The sequence below is a fragment of the Meleagris gallopavo genome, chromosome 1, assembly GCF_000146605.3.
Source record: "Meleagris gallopavo isolate NT-WF06-2002-E0010 breed Aviagen turkey brand Nicholas breeding stock chromosome 1, Turkey_5.1, whole genome shotgun sequence".
NCBI classification, from domain to species: Eukaryota; Metazoa; Chordata; class Aves; order Galliformes; family Phasianidae; genus Meleagris; species Meleagris gallopavo.
In genome coordinates this window covers 62,820,835-62,840,293 of record NC_015011.2, presented here as the reverse complement: position 1 = coordinate 62,840,293, position 19,459 = coordinate 62,820,835, and the positions used below count along the sequence as shown (strand labels likewise).

At 39.9% G+C, this 19,459-nt stretch overlaps 1 protein-coding gene across 3 annotated transcripts; it reads right to left on the bottom strand.

The window, feature by feature from the left end:
* Positions 1 to 1,041: 1,041 nt before the first annotated feature.
* On the bottom strand, positions 1,042 to 18,860 carry AMN1 (antagonist of mitotic exit network 1 homolog). Of its 3 annotated transcripts, none has more exons than XM_010714441.3 (5): positions 18,157 to 18,860; positions 12,305 to 12,437; positions 8,858 to 9,002; positions 5,401 to 5,618; positions 1,042 to 1,132 (listed from the first exon to the last, which is right to left on the bottom strand). In XM_010714441.3, the coding sequence occupies exons 1-5, from the start codon at positions 18,216 to 18,218 to the stop codon at positions 1,058 to 1,060; spliced, it is 633 nt and encodes a 210-aa protein (XP_010712743.1). In that variant the 5' UTR covers positions 18,219 to 18,860; the 3' UTR covers positions 1,042 to 1,057. The 3 variants fall into 3 exon arrangements, with proteins under 3 accessions (XP_010712743.1, XP_019471942.1, XP_019471937.1); XM_019616397.2 differs by lacking the exon at positions 18,157 to 18,860 and adding an exon at positions 14,947 to 15,087; XM_019616392.2 differs by lacking the exon at positions 18,157 to 18,860 and adding an exon at positions 12,533 to 12,911.
* Between the last annotated feature and the right edge of the window lie 599 nt (positions 18,861 to 19,459).

Here is a 19,459-nt window from a genome sequence, read left to right as displayed (position 1 = left end):
TTTGACACCAAAAAAATCTAAAACCATAAATTTAGCTTTTCTCCAAATGCACGTATCATTCAAGACACCTGAAAAAACTTTTCCATGAGATTCTACAGATAGGAATTCAACAGTTTTCCTATTGCACGTTCTCCTACCAGTTTGCTTTCACGGCAAACAGAATGACTGCTTTCTTCCTGGCAGTTTTCTTCCATTTGGCTTTGACAGGTTACTATCAAATTTCTGTTGTTCCTGTTAAAAATCAGTGTTCTCCAGCCTACTTTCTATATCAATAAACACAACAAGAAGAAACGCTGAGGATAAAACATCGGAGCTAATGAAAATAGTATTTGGGAATATATCCTTCAGGCACCCCAACAAAGCACTGTTTTATTGTGAAGTCTCTTTCCAAACCATGAGCTCCAAGGATCTTGAACGAGCACGTAAATGAAAGGGAGCTTTTGCAATAAATGTAATCTTGAACAGAATGACGACACAGAAAACAAGAACTGTATTCAGTGAAGCAAGAAATACAAAAGCTGATGTATGTTCTTAGTTCTTTATAATCAGTAAGTGAAGTGTGGAATCTGAACGCCTCCTGAAGTAAAAAGATGTCACCATCTCGCTACTTGCGAGCTTGATTACTTTAAGACACTACTTATTTCACCACGTGCCTGACACTGGACCACTGCCTATAAATTTTGCACTTTACTTTCACGACGTGAAGCAGATGTATAAGGATTAGGACACAGATAAGGAAGAGAGACTGAAGAAAAGACTAACAAATAATGCCACATTTTCCTTTCTTTTTGTCACTGCCAGTACACCAGACCGAAACTTTTGTAGTTCTGTATACTGACAGAACACAAGTTTTGTTTTTAAATTATGTCATTCTACATAAAGATATAAAATATTGCCTTATTAGAACTGTCAATAAAAAAACCTAAATACAAAAGCACTTAAATGTATGGTTTTTAAGAAAACTAAAAGCACAGGAATATGTTACTAAACACAGCTCAACAGAAAAACAAAATCCACACTACTACTCAGTCTCTTTCCTTCTGTAATTAATTTGTTATTAGATTTGATAGATTACCTTTAAATTCTTTGAACACATTCCATTCACTAGTGCTATAACACCATCATCTGTTACCTAGAAAAAAAACCACACTTATTAACAAATTGGATTAAAGCTCAATTTTTCAAGCAAAACTGTTTGGAAAAGACTTCTTACATTAATTTATACTCTCCCTACAGTCACTTAATACATCTAACAGGAATGTATTTTCTTCCAAACTAGGTTTGCAGAGAAAACTATCCAAGTATATTTTTTCCCCATCTATTAAATACTTGCATCACACTACATATGTGATTCAGCCTAGCTGTGGAACTGCTGTATCTGTGGCTTTGTGGGCTCATTTAACAGTGGGTGCACTACTATGGTCAGGGTACGGCATTTTTAATTTATAAGCCTTAAAGCACTTGTGCTCTATGTGAACTAATTTTCTGCTGTTTTCCTGACTGCTGAAAATGTTCCCTGCTGGAAACGTTCATGAAGGAAGTACCTTGGGTAGGAAAAAGGGAAAAAGAAAAAAAGAGTAATCACAGCAGCCTTTTATCTGCAGTCCTACTTGCACTCAGGTGGAAGCAAACCAGCTAATTAGCACAAAATTCCCTCAAACGAGCAGTCTTTCATCACTCATCATATACTTGCACTGAAAGGTTTTATCAGATTGGCTATTGAAAACCACAAAGCAATGATTATCTGCAAGAGAAAGAGAGAGACACAAAGGGCTTTCCTCAGAAAGGCAAGTAAGAACAATTTAAATGTTCACTTCTGGGAACTAAATTCATTAAAATTCCTCCTCATTTCCAACTGGCCTTGTATCACTGCAGTCACCAAACACACATAGTGAGACTCAGCCCAATTTGACAGCTAGAATTCAGATACCACAAGTTCCATTTCTGTTGAAAGATTTGACTATTTCCATTGCACAAATTGTCTTCTTGGCTACTGGCCACCTATTGCAAATTGACTGTACAGAACTGAAGTAGAAAGGATCAAACCAGTGCAAATGAAGAATTAATGACTCAGTGTGAAAGTACACAAAGGGCAATAGGAATGGCAGTGCCTAGCTCAGCAAGTTATCAAGACGACAGCACGTTTAGTTTCTCAAGACAGCCAGACCAGGAGACAAAGGGCAGTAAACAAATACATTCTAATAAATTCCTTATGTGGGACAAAAGCAGAGAGATTAATCACTGTAATTTCCTAAAGGGTCTAAGATCTAAAACCAGTACACGGTCACCAACCGAAGAACAAACCGAGTTAAGATTTGATAGCTGTGCCTCTTCTCCTCCATGTCATCAAAAGAAACTTGGACCAGATTTTCTGGCTGGTGCCTTAACAACTGCACTGAATTCTGTCTTTATGATTGTGAATATATTAAGCACCAAACCAGCTTTTATTAAAACAAAAGCCTCCTCCCTTCCTTGCCTTAAGTATCGCTATACTACAGCAGCAGTGTTGCAGTACTGTTTCATACTCTATTATAGAGTACCCATTTGCACTCATATACTCTCATATTAAAGATTAACCATCTGTGGTTAATATCAAGCCACAAATACATCGGGCTCTTGGTATAGACCAGTCATCAAGCTCCTGTACACGTAGCAAAGGCTTAGATTACTCAGGTATCAGCAGTTAAACACAGAAACAACTCAACCCTATTCTACGTGAGAAGTGCCTGCACAGACAGAATACCTAACCAGCAATACTCCTGCTCTTGCTAACACATTTTGCAGAAAACTAAACTGCCCTGCACAGAAGTTTGCACAGCCCTTTCAGAAAGATTCTTCCTACAATTATTTGCCATATACTGAATCATTGAAGATTACAGAGGAAATGTACTATTTAATTTGTGTAGGACTGGGACTCTAGTGTCTGTGTTCCTACCTGTTAACACTACTAGGATTTAGGACAGAAGTAGTGCAGTAGGCACAGAATTTAAGTATAAAACCAAACTCCTCAGAACGATACTGCAAGCATATTGACACCTAAGCACAAGTAGTTTTCTTACATAGCTCTGTGCCAGCACAGCAGAGCTTTTTCAGGCCAAGCTTCCATTTATACACTCTGTGTATGCAGGGGTGCAGAGCTACACCTTCTTCTTACTCATTTCTTCCCTGGTTTTGCCCACCCCACTTCTTGTTATTTGTATCAGTCTTTACGTCTTCCATTCACTGTATTTCATCTCTCCACAGTCACCAGATGAGATTATTTATAAAAGTGGTGACACCACTCTGAGCCATTTGCTCCTTTGCAGCCTATTTTACATCTGTCTCCTTATTCCTGCAGCAGGCTGTGTGCCCTTCTTTGCCTGCTCACCTATTTTCAAATTTCTCACTGTTTTACTCTTTCGTGCACGTTTGCCATTTTCACTTCATTTTTATTATTCATTCTGGCACACAAACATAAGGATGTGGTTAGGTCTTGCAGTCTCTACAGGCACGACCCACTAACAGTTTCTCTTCTTTAGTCTGCTTATCTGTAACTGGCAATGTCACAGAGAAAGATGTTAAGACGGTTTAATTGATACTTACTATGTTTCCACATATTTTAGTCAAATGAAATTCAGAATTCTAGTGTTTATCACCATACAACTGATACTCAGGAAGGAACAAAAGGTGTTCAAACATCTACTTATTCAAGAGGAGTTCATCCCAATTAAAACACATACCAGGAAACTTATTGTGAGAAGTAGATTGTGTTTTTGCAGCAGAAGTTTCCAGTATTTTCTGGATGCAGGCCTTTACTGCACTTGCAACCTTCCTGTGAAACAGTTGTATACATTATTGAGACATAAAGAAAGCTGATGAATAGAGTGATGTTGAGAATGGGGTGTAATGACTCGGGTAGAATTGAGACAGTCTAAGATAAGGAAAGCATGCAGGATGGGGGGAGCCTAGCATAGGACAGGACGCATGTGCTAACTTTGAAATATTGCCCTCCTATCAAAGTACAAAGCAGAACGGATGTGCTAACTTTGAAATATCTCCAATATTTCAAAACATACAAAGCATACCTAAAGGCAACAATTTGGTAACAGTCCTTATGTGGAGATGTACCATAGCAACAGCACTGGAAGGACTGTGAGCCTGAGACACTCAACCAATGGACACCAGGAGAGATATTACCTGTGTCAGGTCCAGGGTATATAACAGAATCAATTTTACTAAGTAGGCATGCAATTTCTCCCTTGCCTGTAGGGAGGTGTGCATCCATTACTGCAACAATGAATAAACTTTGCTGCTATCACTAAGATATTTGCCTGAATAGAAATTTTAATTTTAAGTGTGTTTCTCACATTATCTATTTCATGGACAGGAAGAGAGAAGATAGGAAAGGGAATTGAAAATCATGAAATAAGCTTGAAGAAACAGACTTCAATGGTGGTAATAAAAATTACCACAGAAAAAAAAATGACTTTTGATGCCCTTCCCTTCAGGAAAAGCTTCAGGGAGAACAACAGCACCTAAAATACAAAACTGTCCCACGTTTTCCTATCTGATGCTTCATGAATGCTCTGTGTAGGACTCATGCTGAGCATAAAGTAATCACTCATCACCACAGTCAAACGAATGCTACACTTCATTATCTCAGAAATTCCTTTCATCCACTTCATTATCTAACCGTAATTATAAAGCCTGTTCTAGTAGTGTTATTGTATCCAAATCTCTCCTCCTTATGCTAAATAGCAACTGCTGCTAAATCCTCTTATCTGTTCTTTCCTACATTTTTCATGTCATTCTTCCCCTGTTAACTCCATAACAACTCTGATAAAGCCATTCAGAAAACACAATCACTCTTGAACTAGAACTAATTACGGACTCTTTGCTTACAGTATGGGCATATTTAGTTGAACAATATATATTATTACTATTCAGATGGTTTGTCTTACCTGAAAGAACATACTAACATGTCCAATGTTGTACCCTCTTTTTACGAAGTATTTTATAAGTTGAAGAAAATGATTATACTAAATAAAGACACTGAAGTCTCCAATAGCATGTGGCTTTTAATAAATGCATCTTTAGTCCTCAATGCATGCTACAATACCAAAACGTGTACTTTTCTGATTGCCAGGATGCAGAAACATGTATTTCTTTTCCTTAAGAAGGAATTTTGGAGATAATGAGATATAGCATTCAGCTGACTTTAGTGGTGAGAGATTATGTTTAGTGTGAGTCCTCTTCCTTAAGAAGAGAAAAGTGGAAAGGAACTGTGGTCCTAAGCCTTATTAGGAACTGATCTAAAAAGATATTGCTTATCACGTTTAATAAAGATCATCACGCCAACCTTAAATAAATAACTAAATAAACAAACAAAAGTCAGTTATAACCTACTGCCATCATAGTTACCTGAGTAGATGAAAAGTCCACACTGTGAAGAAATTTACAGTTTTCTCCTAGCGCCTGCAGAGATGCATCCATGATGCCTGAGCAGCTGCCCAAGTTCAGTATTTGTAAGAACTGGCAATTGAGTGCAAGAGCAAGAACTCCACTGTCACTTATATTGCAGCACCTTTTAAAAGACGCTTCACGCAAATAAGGGCAGGATAAGGCCAAGGCTATGACACCTGTCAAAGAAACAGAATAATTAAAAATAAATAAATAATCAGTCACTGTAACATAATCACCCCACTGAACTCTTTGTGCTGTCCTCTGGTGGTCACTGACTGCTCAACTTTCATTACGTGCCATCTCAGCAAGATATTGTACATGAAAATCATTTTGTGGTCGTTGTTTCGTTTTGCTAATTGAAGGATAAGAAAAAGAAATTGACATCACCTAACAAGAGCAGAGACCTGATAAACGGTACTGCTGAAGAATGCCAGAGCTGACAAAGATTTCTAAATGCTGAATTCCCTTCCATAATGTAAAAGGGATACCTGAGGGATGTTATCTACACAAGATATCAACTCAGTGAATTGAGTGAAAAAAAAAACAACACAAACAATGGCTTGAGATACCTCTGGAAATGGTGTTGTAGTTGCATCATAGTTTTGGTGTAACAACGTCTGTTCATATAAACTGAAGTATTTCAGTCATTTGGTCAACATGGTTACATGGACAGTAGGTCCAATGTGATTAATGGAAAAATGCCATCATGCAGTCAAGTGAGAGAAAAGACAAGGGATGAGAAAAAGTCAAGTTAATGAACATTATGCTGTGCTGGAAAACAGGCACGTGAAACTTGCAGATACAGAAGATGGAGCAGCATCCTGCAACAGTGAGGATGGTGGCGGAGAGCTGCTCCAGAGGAGAAAGGAAATAAGATAGGTGATAGGCTGACATTAGAGAAACTGAGGAAGAAGAGTAATTTTAAAGATAATGCAGAATGATAGGGACAGATATTTAGATATTTTTGGATATTTTGTGAAATATTTTTGCTCGTCTATATGCATTGGAAGTCCTTGCTAAGAAGTACTGACAACCAGAGCAAATCCAGAAAATAGCATGATAAGTTAGGGTTTTAAATGCAGATCTAGGAAGAAAGCAACTCCAATGGATAGGAGGGTCAAGCTGAGATAAACAAAACTACAAAATCTTGACTGGGAGAAATCAGAGCCAACTATACTATGCTGGTGGAAAGAAGCACTAACTTGGGGAAATTGAAGCAATAGCTTGCTGGCTCCTGAAGGAAGACACATGCTGCAATGTTTGAACACTGGGGAACATTCATTAGAAAAGTAGTCTTACTTGAACAGTCTGCCCAAGTGATGAGGGAGGAGGAATGACCAAAAACAAGCACTAAAAACCCTTTGAACTGCAAAATGATTGCAGTAATTTACTCAAGTCCTCTCCACTTTCACACCAGGCCTTCATACACACACTTGTTAAATTCAGGTACACAACGGTTTAGTACTGCCTACAGCATTATCAGTGGACAGGAAGACAAAAAAAGATTTAAGTCCAATTAAGAACAGTACTTGGTGTGGTACTACAATCAGCAAGAAGACTGTGCTTAGTAGCAAAGGATTAAAGTGTTTAAGTCAAGGAGCAGCAAGATCAGGGCTGCTCTGTAAGTGCATGCAAGCCATGAGCATAGGTTAGATACAACACAGGCAGCGCAGTGCCCTCACCAGCAGGCCACAGCCCCATGGCACTGAGCTGTGTGAGCAGGGAGAGAGATGACAGTACTAGGTCCTGCTGATGGTCCAGTGAACACCAGGCAACAAAGCAATGGGTCACGTCCACAGCCAACTCAAAAAACCAAAATCAAAATAATAGTTCAGAAGGAACCATGACAGTTCACATCAGGCCTGAAGGCCCACGGGCACCTGGTGTGACAAGACTGGTCATGACACTGGTCATTAAGGGCTGGTTGGTGCCCTCAGAGCCTTGCGGGTTGGCAACAACCAAAACATTTGCACAGAGGTGTCAGCAAGTAGCCAATCAAATCATAGAATCATATCATAGAATGGCGTGGATTGGAAGGGACCTTAAAGCTCAACCACCTTAAAACTGCCACCCAGGGCCCAACCAACCGGGCCCTGAATGCCTCCAGGGATGGGGCATCCACAGCTTCTCTGGGCAGCTGTGCCAAGGCTTCACCACCTCAGAAATAACAGAAGTACATGAACTACAGATGCAGTTCAAGAAAGGAAATTATTTCAGAGATTATGGCAACACGGTGATTCCAGTTGTACAGAAAATTACATAATTTCTGGATAGAAATAAATAAAAAGTTGAATGCTATCAGTATATTTTACTATGTAAGAACTTCAAAGAAACATGGATAAAAGAGTATTTGTTTGCTTCAGAATTGGTTTACAGTAGAAAAATATGGTAATGGCACGCAAATGTACAGGTTTCTTCAGAAAAAAACAAAAACCCATCAGTGAGATAGTAAAAGGTAACATTTCTTCAAACTGCTTGTATGTGTGTACACAATAGAAATGAGTGAATAAAACTATTTTAACTTAAAAGCTTGGCAACTCTGATTTTTAGTATATTAAGGGCTCAGCTTGTGAGCATGAAAGTCAGCAAAGTTGAATAGAGAAGGAACACGTCGTTGTTAACTTATTAACAGCAAAGTAATCAGAAATCTCTACCCAAATAGAGAAAAAAAATTGACACAAAGACCTCTGTGTTCAGCTTAAGAAACGTAGTAGATATCAGTGGACTGATGAAGGCATGAAGGGAAGACCACTGTAAATTGTCCCAGTGATCAAAAAGCACAGCAATGCAGGAACATTAACAAGTACATAAAATCAACTAAAAACATTTCACTGAAAGATAAGCACATCAATATGCAGTGCTAAGAAAATAGACAAGACAAGGCTGATCTGAAGTAAGGTATACAGTAACTCCAAATGAATATTTAGCCTCAGTTTTCAGTACGGATGAGCTAGTGATGGAGCAAGGAAATAAGCATAATGAAACACAGGTTGTGGGAAACAAAAAGTTAGCAAACTTAATTCTTACAAGCCAATAGCTCCTGACACAACTTAAGACTGCAGGTTAAGAATAATATTTGAAATACCAAATCCTAAAGTAAGCTAAATCTTTCAGGTAAGAGGAAATGCTACAAACTCATTTACTGAAGAACAAAATGAAGTGAAAAATACCATTAAATGAACCATAGAATTATCAGAACAGCAGCTTATCAGTAACCTGATAGCTTTCTTTCATCAGATAATCATTGTTCTGGGCTTATAATTTACACCACTGAAGTTACTTTTAATTAGTATTGGTGTGGCACTGGGGACTTTTTAAAGCAAGAGTTACCCTAGGTATTTTTGCAATTTACTCCAATCTAAAAGAAAAATAAAACAGAAACAAGATCCCAGTTATCTATACACAGATAACATACCTTCTGAAGTGATCCCCAATCTGTTTTCTTTGCAGGAGTTTAAGTTGATTTTTTTCAATTGCTTGCAGTTATAAAGCTGCAATAATGCATTATCTGAAATATCACATTCTCGGAGGTCTAAAGACTCTACAGCAGGGTGCAATACCTGTAACAAAAACCTGCTATGTCATACAACTGCAGACTTTAATCCAAAATACTAGTAATGTTAGACATCACAGAGAACTTTTTAAAATACCCACTAGAGGATGGCGTTGTCAGTCCTGACAATTAAAATCCATAAAGAGAACATGTTAAATTTGCCACAACAGTTCACCTGCCACAGTACGAATGTTGCATTTCTGTGATAAATCTAGAGTAGGAGCACATTAACACTACTGTTTCAACAGCGGATGCCACAGTTGTTAACACCAGTATGTCAGTATGTTTACCAAGGATAATATTCTCAGACTTACTAGAAATTGGATGGCAGAAAGCTGAAGTGTAAACACTGATTATAAACAAATTTAATGTCTTAAGCAGATTTAAGCTGAGACTTAAAAAATGTTTTGCCCTAGAGTATTTTTCTCACCCACACACACGCAGAGGTACCAAATGCTCATTAAAGAGGCTCTTTAAGTCCCTCAAGACCACAGGTCTTCCTTTCCCCCAAAGTGCATTTATTAAACTTAGACCCAAAGTGATGGAAGGCCTCAGATTGTAGTAATAACCACATATCTTACCTTTCATTTCACTTTTGGTGACTCTTACCGCTTTTTACTAAATATTATTTGCAGTCCTCCTCTTCCCTGACCTTATGTCACTATGTGTTCTGATCAATAGGCAAATGTTAGATCATTACCTTATATTACCCCCTTCAGCTTCTCACTCCCTCTTTTAACTCACAAAGAACAAGGAGCACTGTTCTTATGTTGTTCAAATCCACCCGATGCTAAAATCTTTAGTAATGAAGTCAAACGAGCCTTCTGAAAAGAAGCAAGAACTTCTAGCAGATTGTAATTGCAACCTTTTTCCAAAGTGGCAAACAGAAGGCAGCTTTGATTGTATTTTCTCCTAAATACTAGAAGCCTCAAACGCATCTGTTTATGCCATAAAACCTCCAACACGTCCTGTAACACGCTTCTAAGTCCTTTTCACAAGAGTCACATTCAATTTCTACTTCAATCATATTTCTGAATTTGTATCTCATGAGCTAATATCAAACCTAGAGTTGACATGCCTGAAGTCCAAGTGATCACAAAGTGATCATCAACGTTTATTGAAGATGCTTTCCCTGGCTATCAGATTTCTTCCTCAATTTCAAATTGCCCAGATCACCACAAAAGAGAGCAAACTGCTGGTTTTGAAGCCACGTGAAAAACCTTGTCAGACATCAGAACCGTAAAACAAGAAAAAGAAAGATGTAGAGAATTCTAAACAAGAAGTCACATTACTATAATGCTATTTAAAGTAGCTGGAGTATGAACTTCCCCTAGCTAAAGATTTTTCACACATTTAGTTATTACTTAAAGGTTTGCTTTCTGTTGCTATTCACAGATTCATTTTCATTGAATATAGATACTAAAATCTAATTTGTCTCAAAGAGGTGGAATTAAGATAAAGATTGTTTGGATGCACAATACAGGAGATTAAAGTACAGTCTTAAATCCTGTGGACAAATGCTGAAGTGCTTTATGTATCTTTATGGTAAAATTGAGCTGCAGTAAGGAGTTTAGCATACATCTCATGTAAAGCTGCTCCAAGCAAAAAGCAGAGTAAGAAAAAAAGGATGGTAGAACAAGTCCGGGCAAGAGCAGGATGAGATGAACAAAAGCTAATGGATAAATGCATGCAAACAGAATTTCAACTACAAGAAGTTAAAACTGTAAACAAAATGCTGGACAACAGCAAGGAATAAACAGGCACAAAAGCCAATGAATCATCACAGCCTGGAAAAATCCAAGAGAACAGATCCGTTGAGACTATAAAAGAAAAGAGCAAGAGGGAAGCAGTAGCAAAAACAGAAAATTCCTTATCCATATGGAAGAAGAATTTAGATTTTGCAAATGTTCAGAGCATAAAACACTTGGTTATGCAAGCAAGGAACAATAAGAAGAGCTAAACCACTTAAGGTGCTTTTGCTGTGCTGAACAAAAAGCGTATCTGCAAGATGAAAGAACATGAATGCTGAACAGCATGGAGAAACAGTATAAATTCAGAACCATAAAGGTGGTTAGCATTTAAAGAAAAGTGCAAATGAAATAAAAGTAAACATGGAAACTGTTAGGAAAGAAAGCTAAGATAAATCATGCTCAAGAAAAGTGATCATAGGAAACTGCAGGAACAGAGAAAAAAAACACATTGAGAAAAATAACCAAAATAAAATATTCAAGTGAAAAAAAAGCTCCGAGAAAAGGCTGTGACCGACTGCTGAGCAAAGATAGATGAGATTTTACAAGGAGCCAGAGGAAAAATTATAATTCAACTCCCCAGTTTCTTCTCAGGCTAAAGATATCTTAATGTCTTTGAGTACATTATACATACAGTCATACAGTTATAATTATATGCATCTCTCATGATGCTTAGGAAGGATTACATACTGAAAACAGCCAAAATCAAACTGTGTCAACACAAACTCACCAAAATGACATAAAGAACACTCGAGAATTTATTATTTTTTACAATTAAAAATGATGCATACAGAAGATAAAAAGGGTTGTTTGAAGGTTTCCCACAGTCCTTTTAATTCTCTTCCACACTTAGGTTCACTGTTTTGGCTCTGTGGAACTGATACTATGTCTCTTGGGAACTACAGGTCAAAATAGCTACGAACAGGGAGTCATTCATCTCCTGCTTCACCAAGGTCAGCCTTTAGCTCTCCTCAATTCTCACACTTCCCTTCAAAGCCAAACAAGATAACAGTGGATACCGAAACAGATGTGCCTCTCAATTTACAGCCAAAGAAAAGTCATTTGCTGATGAGCAAAAGTGATTAGAGAAGTTGAACCATCAATTTTGAGCTCTAGCACAATCATATTTCAAAGAATGAAAATGAATCTTAATGTCAAGAGCGTGACAGAAACTTAGCCAGTTCCTGAAATCTTTTAACAGATTTTGTACTGGCTTCTTGAAACACAATACAGTCTCTAACATAACTAGTTTAAAACAGTCCACTTTGCAGTACTGAAAAGAGATTATGTTTGTCAGCTGATTAAAGAGAAGTAAATTGTCACTGACTAGAAAGTGTTTTTCACTTACTTACCCATACAAATGTATTTTGTATAAGCCGTATTATTTTTAATAAGTGACTATTAGCATTACAGAGTGTAGGGAAAAGAACAAGAACAAAGTGAAGACAGGGACAGTTTAAGCAGCCATGAATTCATCTGTTGTCACACATAAGGAATTATAGTTTAGTTCATCCTTATGGATTAACTACCACAGATACAACAGTTCTTAATGGGTTCTTACCTCACTGATGTTTGAATCTGTTATTTGCCCTTGTCTACTCATTAATTTAATTAGTTTATCCTTAATGTTAGGTGGCAACATCTTGATATCTGCAGTGTATCTGGAAAGGTTCTTTGTCAAATACTGAACGCACCTGAAATACAGGAAAGTTACACAGTCAAAAAAGGCATCACATATTAGAAACAGAACAATCAAGCCAAAAGCTGGGTCAACCAGACCCAACCTCACTGGGTCCAGCTGTTCCATACTGCCACAAGGCATTCAAATAGTCTCATCAGCAACAGTTATCTTGGAAACTCAGCTGCCCTGGGCTGAGAAGTAAGGTTCTCACAGGAACAACTGGCTGAAATCCTATCACAATCAGAAACATCAGTTAGTTTGAGTCAAAACAGACATTCTTTTCTTAGCAATAGTTAGGCCTCCTTCTCCTTCGCTCTCATTCTTCAAAACCCTTCATCAACATGAAGAAAACAGCCTGATGATCCTACACACCAGGCTAGAGATTCTGAACTAACAGTAACACCAACATGTACCGTTTCACCCACACTTTCTGTACGTGCCACGATCCTGCCCTCTGCGTACCTTTTGTATCAGAGGTCCAAAACTGTTTCTTTGTTCAGAGCAACCTCTTCCCCTTGCCAGCTAATCAAACTCAACTTACATAAGGCTTCTATCAGGAGGTAGTGCTTTGCTAAAACACTGTATATTAATCTCAGAGAAACACAGGGCTCAAGAATTTGTGTGAACCAGGAAATATCTTCACTTTTGCAACTTCGGGTTGTTAAAACCACAGGCTCACTGAAACATCAGAAGCAATTTTTGGGAATGCTTTCTAAGCACCTTGAGCAGACTGACCTTCAGATCATCAGCACTCACTGGCACACTTAGAGACAGCTAGTCCCTAAAGAAGCAGGTTTCTTTGTCTCTGAAGGGAAAGATTATGATGAAATTTAAGTCCTTAGGTAAAAGAAGACAATAAGTTAGCATGAATCTAACCCATATCCAGAGACAAAAGGTAACACTTTGTCTTCCAGGAAATTACAAGACTTTAAAAAGCATTACAGTAGGGCAAAAAGCCAAAACTGGGGAAGGATATCTCCCCATCACGTCCTGTTACTTAATATGAGTACATGTAAGCACTGGAGTGCCCTGAACTGAAAGTTCTATCATCTACTGACCATAGTTACCTGAACTAGATTCCCTATCTTCATAGATCTTGATAACTAATTATTTTACAAGCAATCCAGCTTATAGCAAGGTACAGCTTGCACTAAGTTATGTCACATGTAAAAGAAAAGCAGAACAGATGTTAGAGCTTGGGCACATCAGAAGAAAAGAACCAGAAGAAAGGAAGCTAAAACAGGCAAGCAGCTAAATTAGATACATCTTCCTGCACTCTTTAAGATTAGGTAACTTATATTCACAGCAAGACCACACAAGGGAGCTCTGTTTTGAAACTGAAGCTCTATTTCAGTACTCAGTTTTTGTACATGCAGATACAGCCATCTGCATATGTTCTGACACCTTCCTTAAGGCCTCAGCTTTCAAACACACTGACAGTCTGGGGGAAGTGCTGACCTGCAGTGGGCTGCCATCTGTTCATGCTGTCTATGAACAACAAAGGGAACGATCAAATCTAAGCAATTCCTAACTGTACGAGCAGACCGGTTCTTTACAACGTGGTAACAATCTTAATTAAACACCTTAAAATGTGCTATTTGGCTTCTGCTGCTCTAAGAGCCTCATTTTTGACTGTAGAAACTGTGTTGGTTCTAAGCATGTCTGGGCATGAACAAACGATCTTAAAGCACCTGCCAGGGCTCTGAGAGCCTCGGCACAACTAAAGCTGTTACCTGCCCCAGCCGCCTTCACCTCTCTGCTAAATGCCTCCCTGGCAGGCCCTGAAAGTCCTATGCAGTCAGTCTGCAACCAAACATAATATGTAAACCAACCACAGGCTTACTTCAATGTGCCAGCCTTTAAACTGCATCAGCTGTATAAGTTGGTATTTTCTCACCTTGGGAATAGTAAACATCAGAAAACAGAACCTAAGACAGGATGTAAACTGTAACTTGAGCAAAACTTGAGCACTCCAGAGTGCTAAATGCTCTTTTGGGGTGGGAGCAAAGGACAACAAGCAGGAAGCAGCAGCAGAAACACTTGTATAAATGCACGTTCAGGTTTGAAGATCTTAAAAACAATGCCCTTATTAAAGGAGTGCTGCACATACACAGATTTGTTTCAATTGTCAGCTTCTGCTGCAAGTTCTGCTAGTTCAACACCAGGCCCAAGGGCCTCAGTAAAAAGCTTAAAGCACAGGTGGCCATCACCTGATTAGTGAGGTACAAAACAGTACACTAAAATAATACACATCTGGGAGTTTTAAAATGTAATTATGAGTGTCAAGTATTACTCCTACTGGTATAATGGATAAGATTGCTGCAGTATTACTAATAAAACAGCATTAAGATTAATATCCAATTGGAAGTAAAAACTGTTAAGAGCATCAAGCTCCACAATACACGTAGAGAGAAATTACTAGGCCTGATATACAACTAACTAGGAGAACACAAGCAAGCAGCGTAATCCAAAAATTTAACAGATTAATCATGCAAAACAAGATTAAAATGGAGTAAGAACACCTGTAGTGGGTCACTTCAGAAGTCACTGTAACGAGGAGGCGGTGATTTCAAGCAGAATCCAGAGTTTAACCACATGCTGCAGCTGTAAAGATCCATCTGCCAGTATGCATCACCACTTCCTGAGCACACATGTGGACTGCCTTTAACTGATCCCTATGGAGATGTGTAAGAGCACCATGCTGTCACTGTCTGTTGGATGAACTCTGCTGATGAATTACAATAGAGAGCTCTCCCACTCAGCACATGCAGGTTACACCATCTACATCCCTTCCTTTTTCTAAATGTGATAATTCTTTACCTGTCAGCAGGTATGATAAAAGGTTGTTTGCTTCCCAGATAATCTTATCAAAGCACTAAAAACCACAATGGTGACCCTTATCACTGATAGAGCTGTGCAGCAGCATGCTGATTAATGTGAAGTGGCACCCTACCTTGGGCTAGGGTAAGCCAGACAGCCTTTCTGCACCTTTGTACTGGCCTGTGTATGCACCTACAGTATGATAATCCCTTCTCTCGGAATGGCATTCTACTGAGATACATGAAAAAATGGGTGATTCTTTGTCACGAAAGCACACACGCTTCTGGTAGGGGCTAAGTACTTAGAATTATACAATAATAGAATCATTGAGGCTGGAAAAGACCTCCACAATCACGTAGTCCAACCAGCAACCCATTCGTACCATGGCTGCTAACCACGTTCCTCAGCACCACATCCACACAGTTCTTGAACACTTCCAGGGACAGTGACTCCACCATTTCCCTGGGAATCACCACTCCTTCCCAGAAGAAATGTTTCCTAACCTCCAACCTGAACCTCCCCTGGGGCAACGTAAGGCCATCATCTCTCATCTTGTTGCTGTTACCTGGGAGAAAAGCCCAACCCCACCTCGCCACAACCTCTTTTCAGGTTGTCTTAGCGAGCAATGAGCCTTCTCTTTTCCAGGCTAAACAATCCCAGTTCCTTCAGCTGCTGCCCATAAAACCTGTACTTGTTTGACATGACACCTTCTTTGGCCAGAGAAAAGGAACATTCCTGGCAAGCATGAATTAAGGAATGGCAGGTTATTGATTAGCTATTGTATTAGGGTGCAAGCTAAGCAGAAATTTGGAGAAAACAGGATAAGGCACAGAGTGCTGTGGTAAACTGAATGGAAAGAAAGTAAACATCAGGAGAAAGTGCTGAGGCATTGTCAGCAAGAACCAGTTTACTACTGATAATTGAACACAAAACTAGGCAAAAGGTGAAGACTCAAAGAGATTAACTTCATCCCCACATCCAGCAGAGGAAGACCCCTGCTATGAACCACGCATGCGTCAAGGGGAGAAGCAGCATGCAAATGAGTTTCCGGAAAATTAATGAATATGTAACTAAATTCCACGATATGTTTTGAATATGCATAAGGTTGCTTTATAAATCTGTACTGCTCTTGCTTGTTGGTGTGCGTGTTAGGAGGAATTATTCCCCACGTACCCAACGATACGCGTCTCATTGAATAAACGCGCCTGCTTTATAACCTAACTCTGGGTTATAGAGTCTGACTCCGCAAATCAAGCTAGACTCATCCTGAGGCAAATTGTCATCATATACTGTAGTGCATAGAAATAATTGTATCTAAAGTCAAAATACAAACTTTGTTGTGGGGTGTTTTTTGTTTTTGTTTTTGTTTTTTACTATAAGGGGACTACCCCAGCCATGTGTGAATAGGTACCTGCCATTCAAGACCAACTGCTTAGTTCAGTATGCAGAGAATACTTCAACAACAGCGTAGAGAAATGGAAATCAACATGAGTTATGCTGAGTCTCTTATTTCTTTTAACTGTTTCTTGCTGCTGAGTTTTAAAATTTCTCTTGGGAGAAAAAAATATTAAGATCACAGAAACACTGAATTGCTTGGGTTGAAAAGGGACCTTTAAAGGTCACGCAGCCCAAGTTCTGCTGCAAGAACAGGGACACCCACAGATAGATCAGGTTGCTCAGTGCCCTGTCCAGCCTGACAGGGCTTCTTAAGAAGAATTGCACCATTTTCAAAACCTGCCATCTATGATTTGATGCTTCGATAATTAATCATTTATGTTTTCACTATTATTGCATCTTATATGAAAAAAATATATATATATTTACCAGCTATACCATATGAGATGAACAAAGAAAGGGTAAGATGTCCTTGCAAAATAAGATAAGGTTGATGAATAAAGGCTGTGAAGAAGAACTTGATAAACAAACTTATCTTGCAGATATACAGCAGGAGATGCTAGCTTAGCACCGGCTTGTAAATCTTGTTTGCTTGACAGGACAAAGAGGGATGGACTTTGTCAAGCAGAATACAAAGATAGCTCTAGTTGAGCAAAACAACAAACTCTGACTCTAGATTACAAAATATGTACAAACAAAAGAAACAAAGAGTGGTACCTACTGGGGGGGATGAGCATGTGCTAGGCAAACCAAGAATGCAAACCCCAAGAAAAGAGGGAGAGGAGGGGTCACTACAGAGTCCAGGGACAGGGGTAAAAAAAAGGGTCTGTGACCTCTGATGAGTTGAGAGATCCTCCCAGTGGTCTCCCCATTTATTCTAATAAAGAAAGCTAAAAACTCCTCTGACTCTTTTCGGGATAAAGATAACTGAGCCAGCCAAGTGGAGCGGAAATTTTCCCAACACGTGGCAATTACAACCTTATCTGCTTTAAAAGAATAAGTCTAAAACGAACTACACTGTTCAACAGCTCTTTTTTTTTCACCTGTCAAACTGATGCTTTATCCTTACCATCTCCACCTCCCTCATAAGCGCAAAGAACCATGACAGCATGACAGAGCCATAGTAAAACATCCTCCAGCAGACTCACTGGGCCCAGCAGCAACCAGGGAATCTTCACCACCCCTCCGCCTGCAGACCCGTCAAAGGCCGTGCAGCTCCCCACCTGCCAAACCCGGTCACCCGTCTGCCACTCCAGCCAGACGGCCCTTGAGAAGCCCTGTCACCCATCACACCCGTCACCCATCCTGCTGCCGCTGAGCTCAGCCGAACCCAACCCCCTGCCCTGTCCAACTGCCAGCTGACACACGCCGCGACCCCGACCCGAAGCCTGCCGGCCCCTGCCAGTCCCGCTCCCCGGCGGAGGGCAGCCGGCCCATCCTCAGGGAAGCGCTCAGTGCCGACCGCACCGCGGAGAGGGGCCGGGGGGCAGCGGGGTTAGGCGTCGGGGGGCACTCACAGGTCCAGGAGGAGCTGAGCTTCCCCGCTGGCGCCATCCCAACCGCCGCTGAGGCGGCTCATAGCGACGGCGGGGCACGGGGAGCCGACCGAGCTCAACGGTTAGGGAGAACGGCGAAATGGCGGCGGCTCCCCGCGGCCAGGCATGATGGGAGGTGTAGTCCTACCGCAGTCCCGGGCTGCTCCGCCTCAGAGAGCCGCGGCCGTGCCTGAAAGAGCGTGAAAACCCCAATGTCGCACAGAGAGGGACTGCCTTCCCTTTCTCCCTGCATTTAACATTTAGGAGAGTATCTTCTCTAAGTGCAGTGTGTGGGAGTTCTGATAGGTTAAGAATTCCCTGACCTAATACAGCATTAGCTAAGTTTCTAAACTTCCCCAATTCCTCCTTCTAATTTTGAAAGCTCCTAGGAGTTTATAAGTGCACTAGAAAATTGAAAAAAACATGCATGTACAAAGGCTGATACAATGACTATCAGCTGCGTCAGCATTTTCTTAACCCATACACTCAAGTTAGGGGACCAGTAAGTCAGCCGTTTCCATGTCCGTTTGAACCCAAGAGAGCTACCATCTTCCTGCACCTCTGCAATATTCTAGTTTGGTTCCAGATTACATTCAAGTTGCTGTCTCAGAACTGTGTGTGAGATGACACTGTTTTTGCATCAGTAATAGAATGCTGTGCCAAAGGGACGCACCTCAGGCTTGATACCAGGTAAGTACCTGTCTGTGGTTAAAGAATGCAGTACGTGCATTCTTAAGAGATGAGACCAGCTGGCGTGTTAATTTGTGTACTCTCCTCCCTTGGGTAGCTGGGGGAAAGGTGGGCTACCAAAGGTAAAGCCTGTAAGACATACATCTGCACTCAGAACTGCATAAGAAGAAACAAACAGATCTGGAAGACACGCAGCAGGAGATAAAGGCTTGGGGACTGTTTTGTGGATTCTGCTTATTTGGAGAAACAAAGAGAAATGGACTTTGTCAACTACTCAGGGGATGTGCACATGAAGAATATAAACCTGGCAGCAGAGGAGGGACTCAGCATTGCAACCAGGAGATATAAGGGCTCATTTTTCTAACAGCAGGCACTCCTGCTTGCAGGACATTCTCTACTGCAATCATAATTTTTTTCCACAGGAGTTCGAGTCTTCAAAAAATCATTTGAAGTATTTCTCACAATTATTTGCTTTTTTTTTTTTTTTTTGCCTAATAAAGTACTTACTCAAAGTTATAGTTCTGCTTATAACTTCCAGATGTACTGCTTATCTATGATAAACATCCTTCTTTACCACAGGACTTCTGTAAGAAGA

Excerpts from the sequence above, each read along its gene's own strand:
- AMN1 (XM_010714441.3), bottom strand. The coding sequence starts at position 18,218 with ATGAGCCGCCTCAGCGGCGGTTGGGATGGCGCCAGCGGGGAAGCTCAG. Across the intron at positions 12,438-18,156 it reads GCTCAGCTCCTCCTGGACCT|GTGCGTTCAGTATTTGACAA; the intron begins GTGAGTGCCCCC and ends CCTGTATTTCAG. Across the intron at positions 9,003-12,304 it reads CAGATTCAAACATCAGTGAG|GTATTGCACCCTGCTGTAGA; the intron begins GTAAGAACCCAT and ends TTTTTGTTACAG.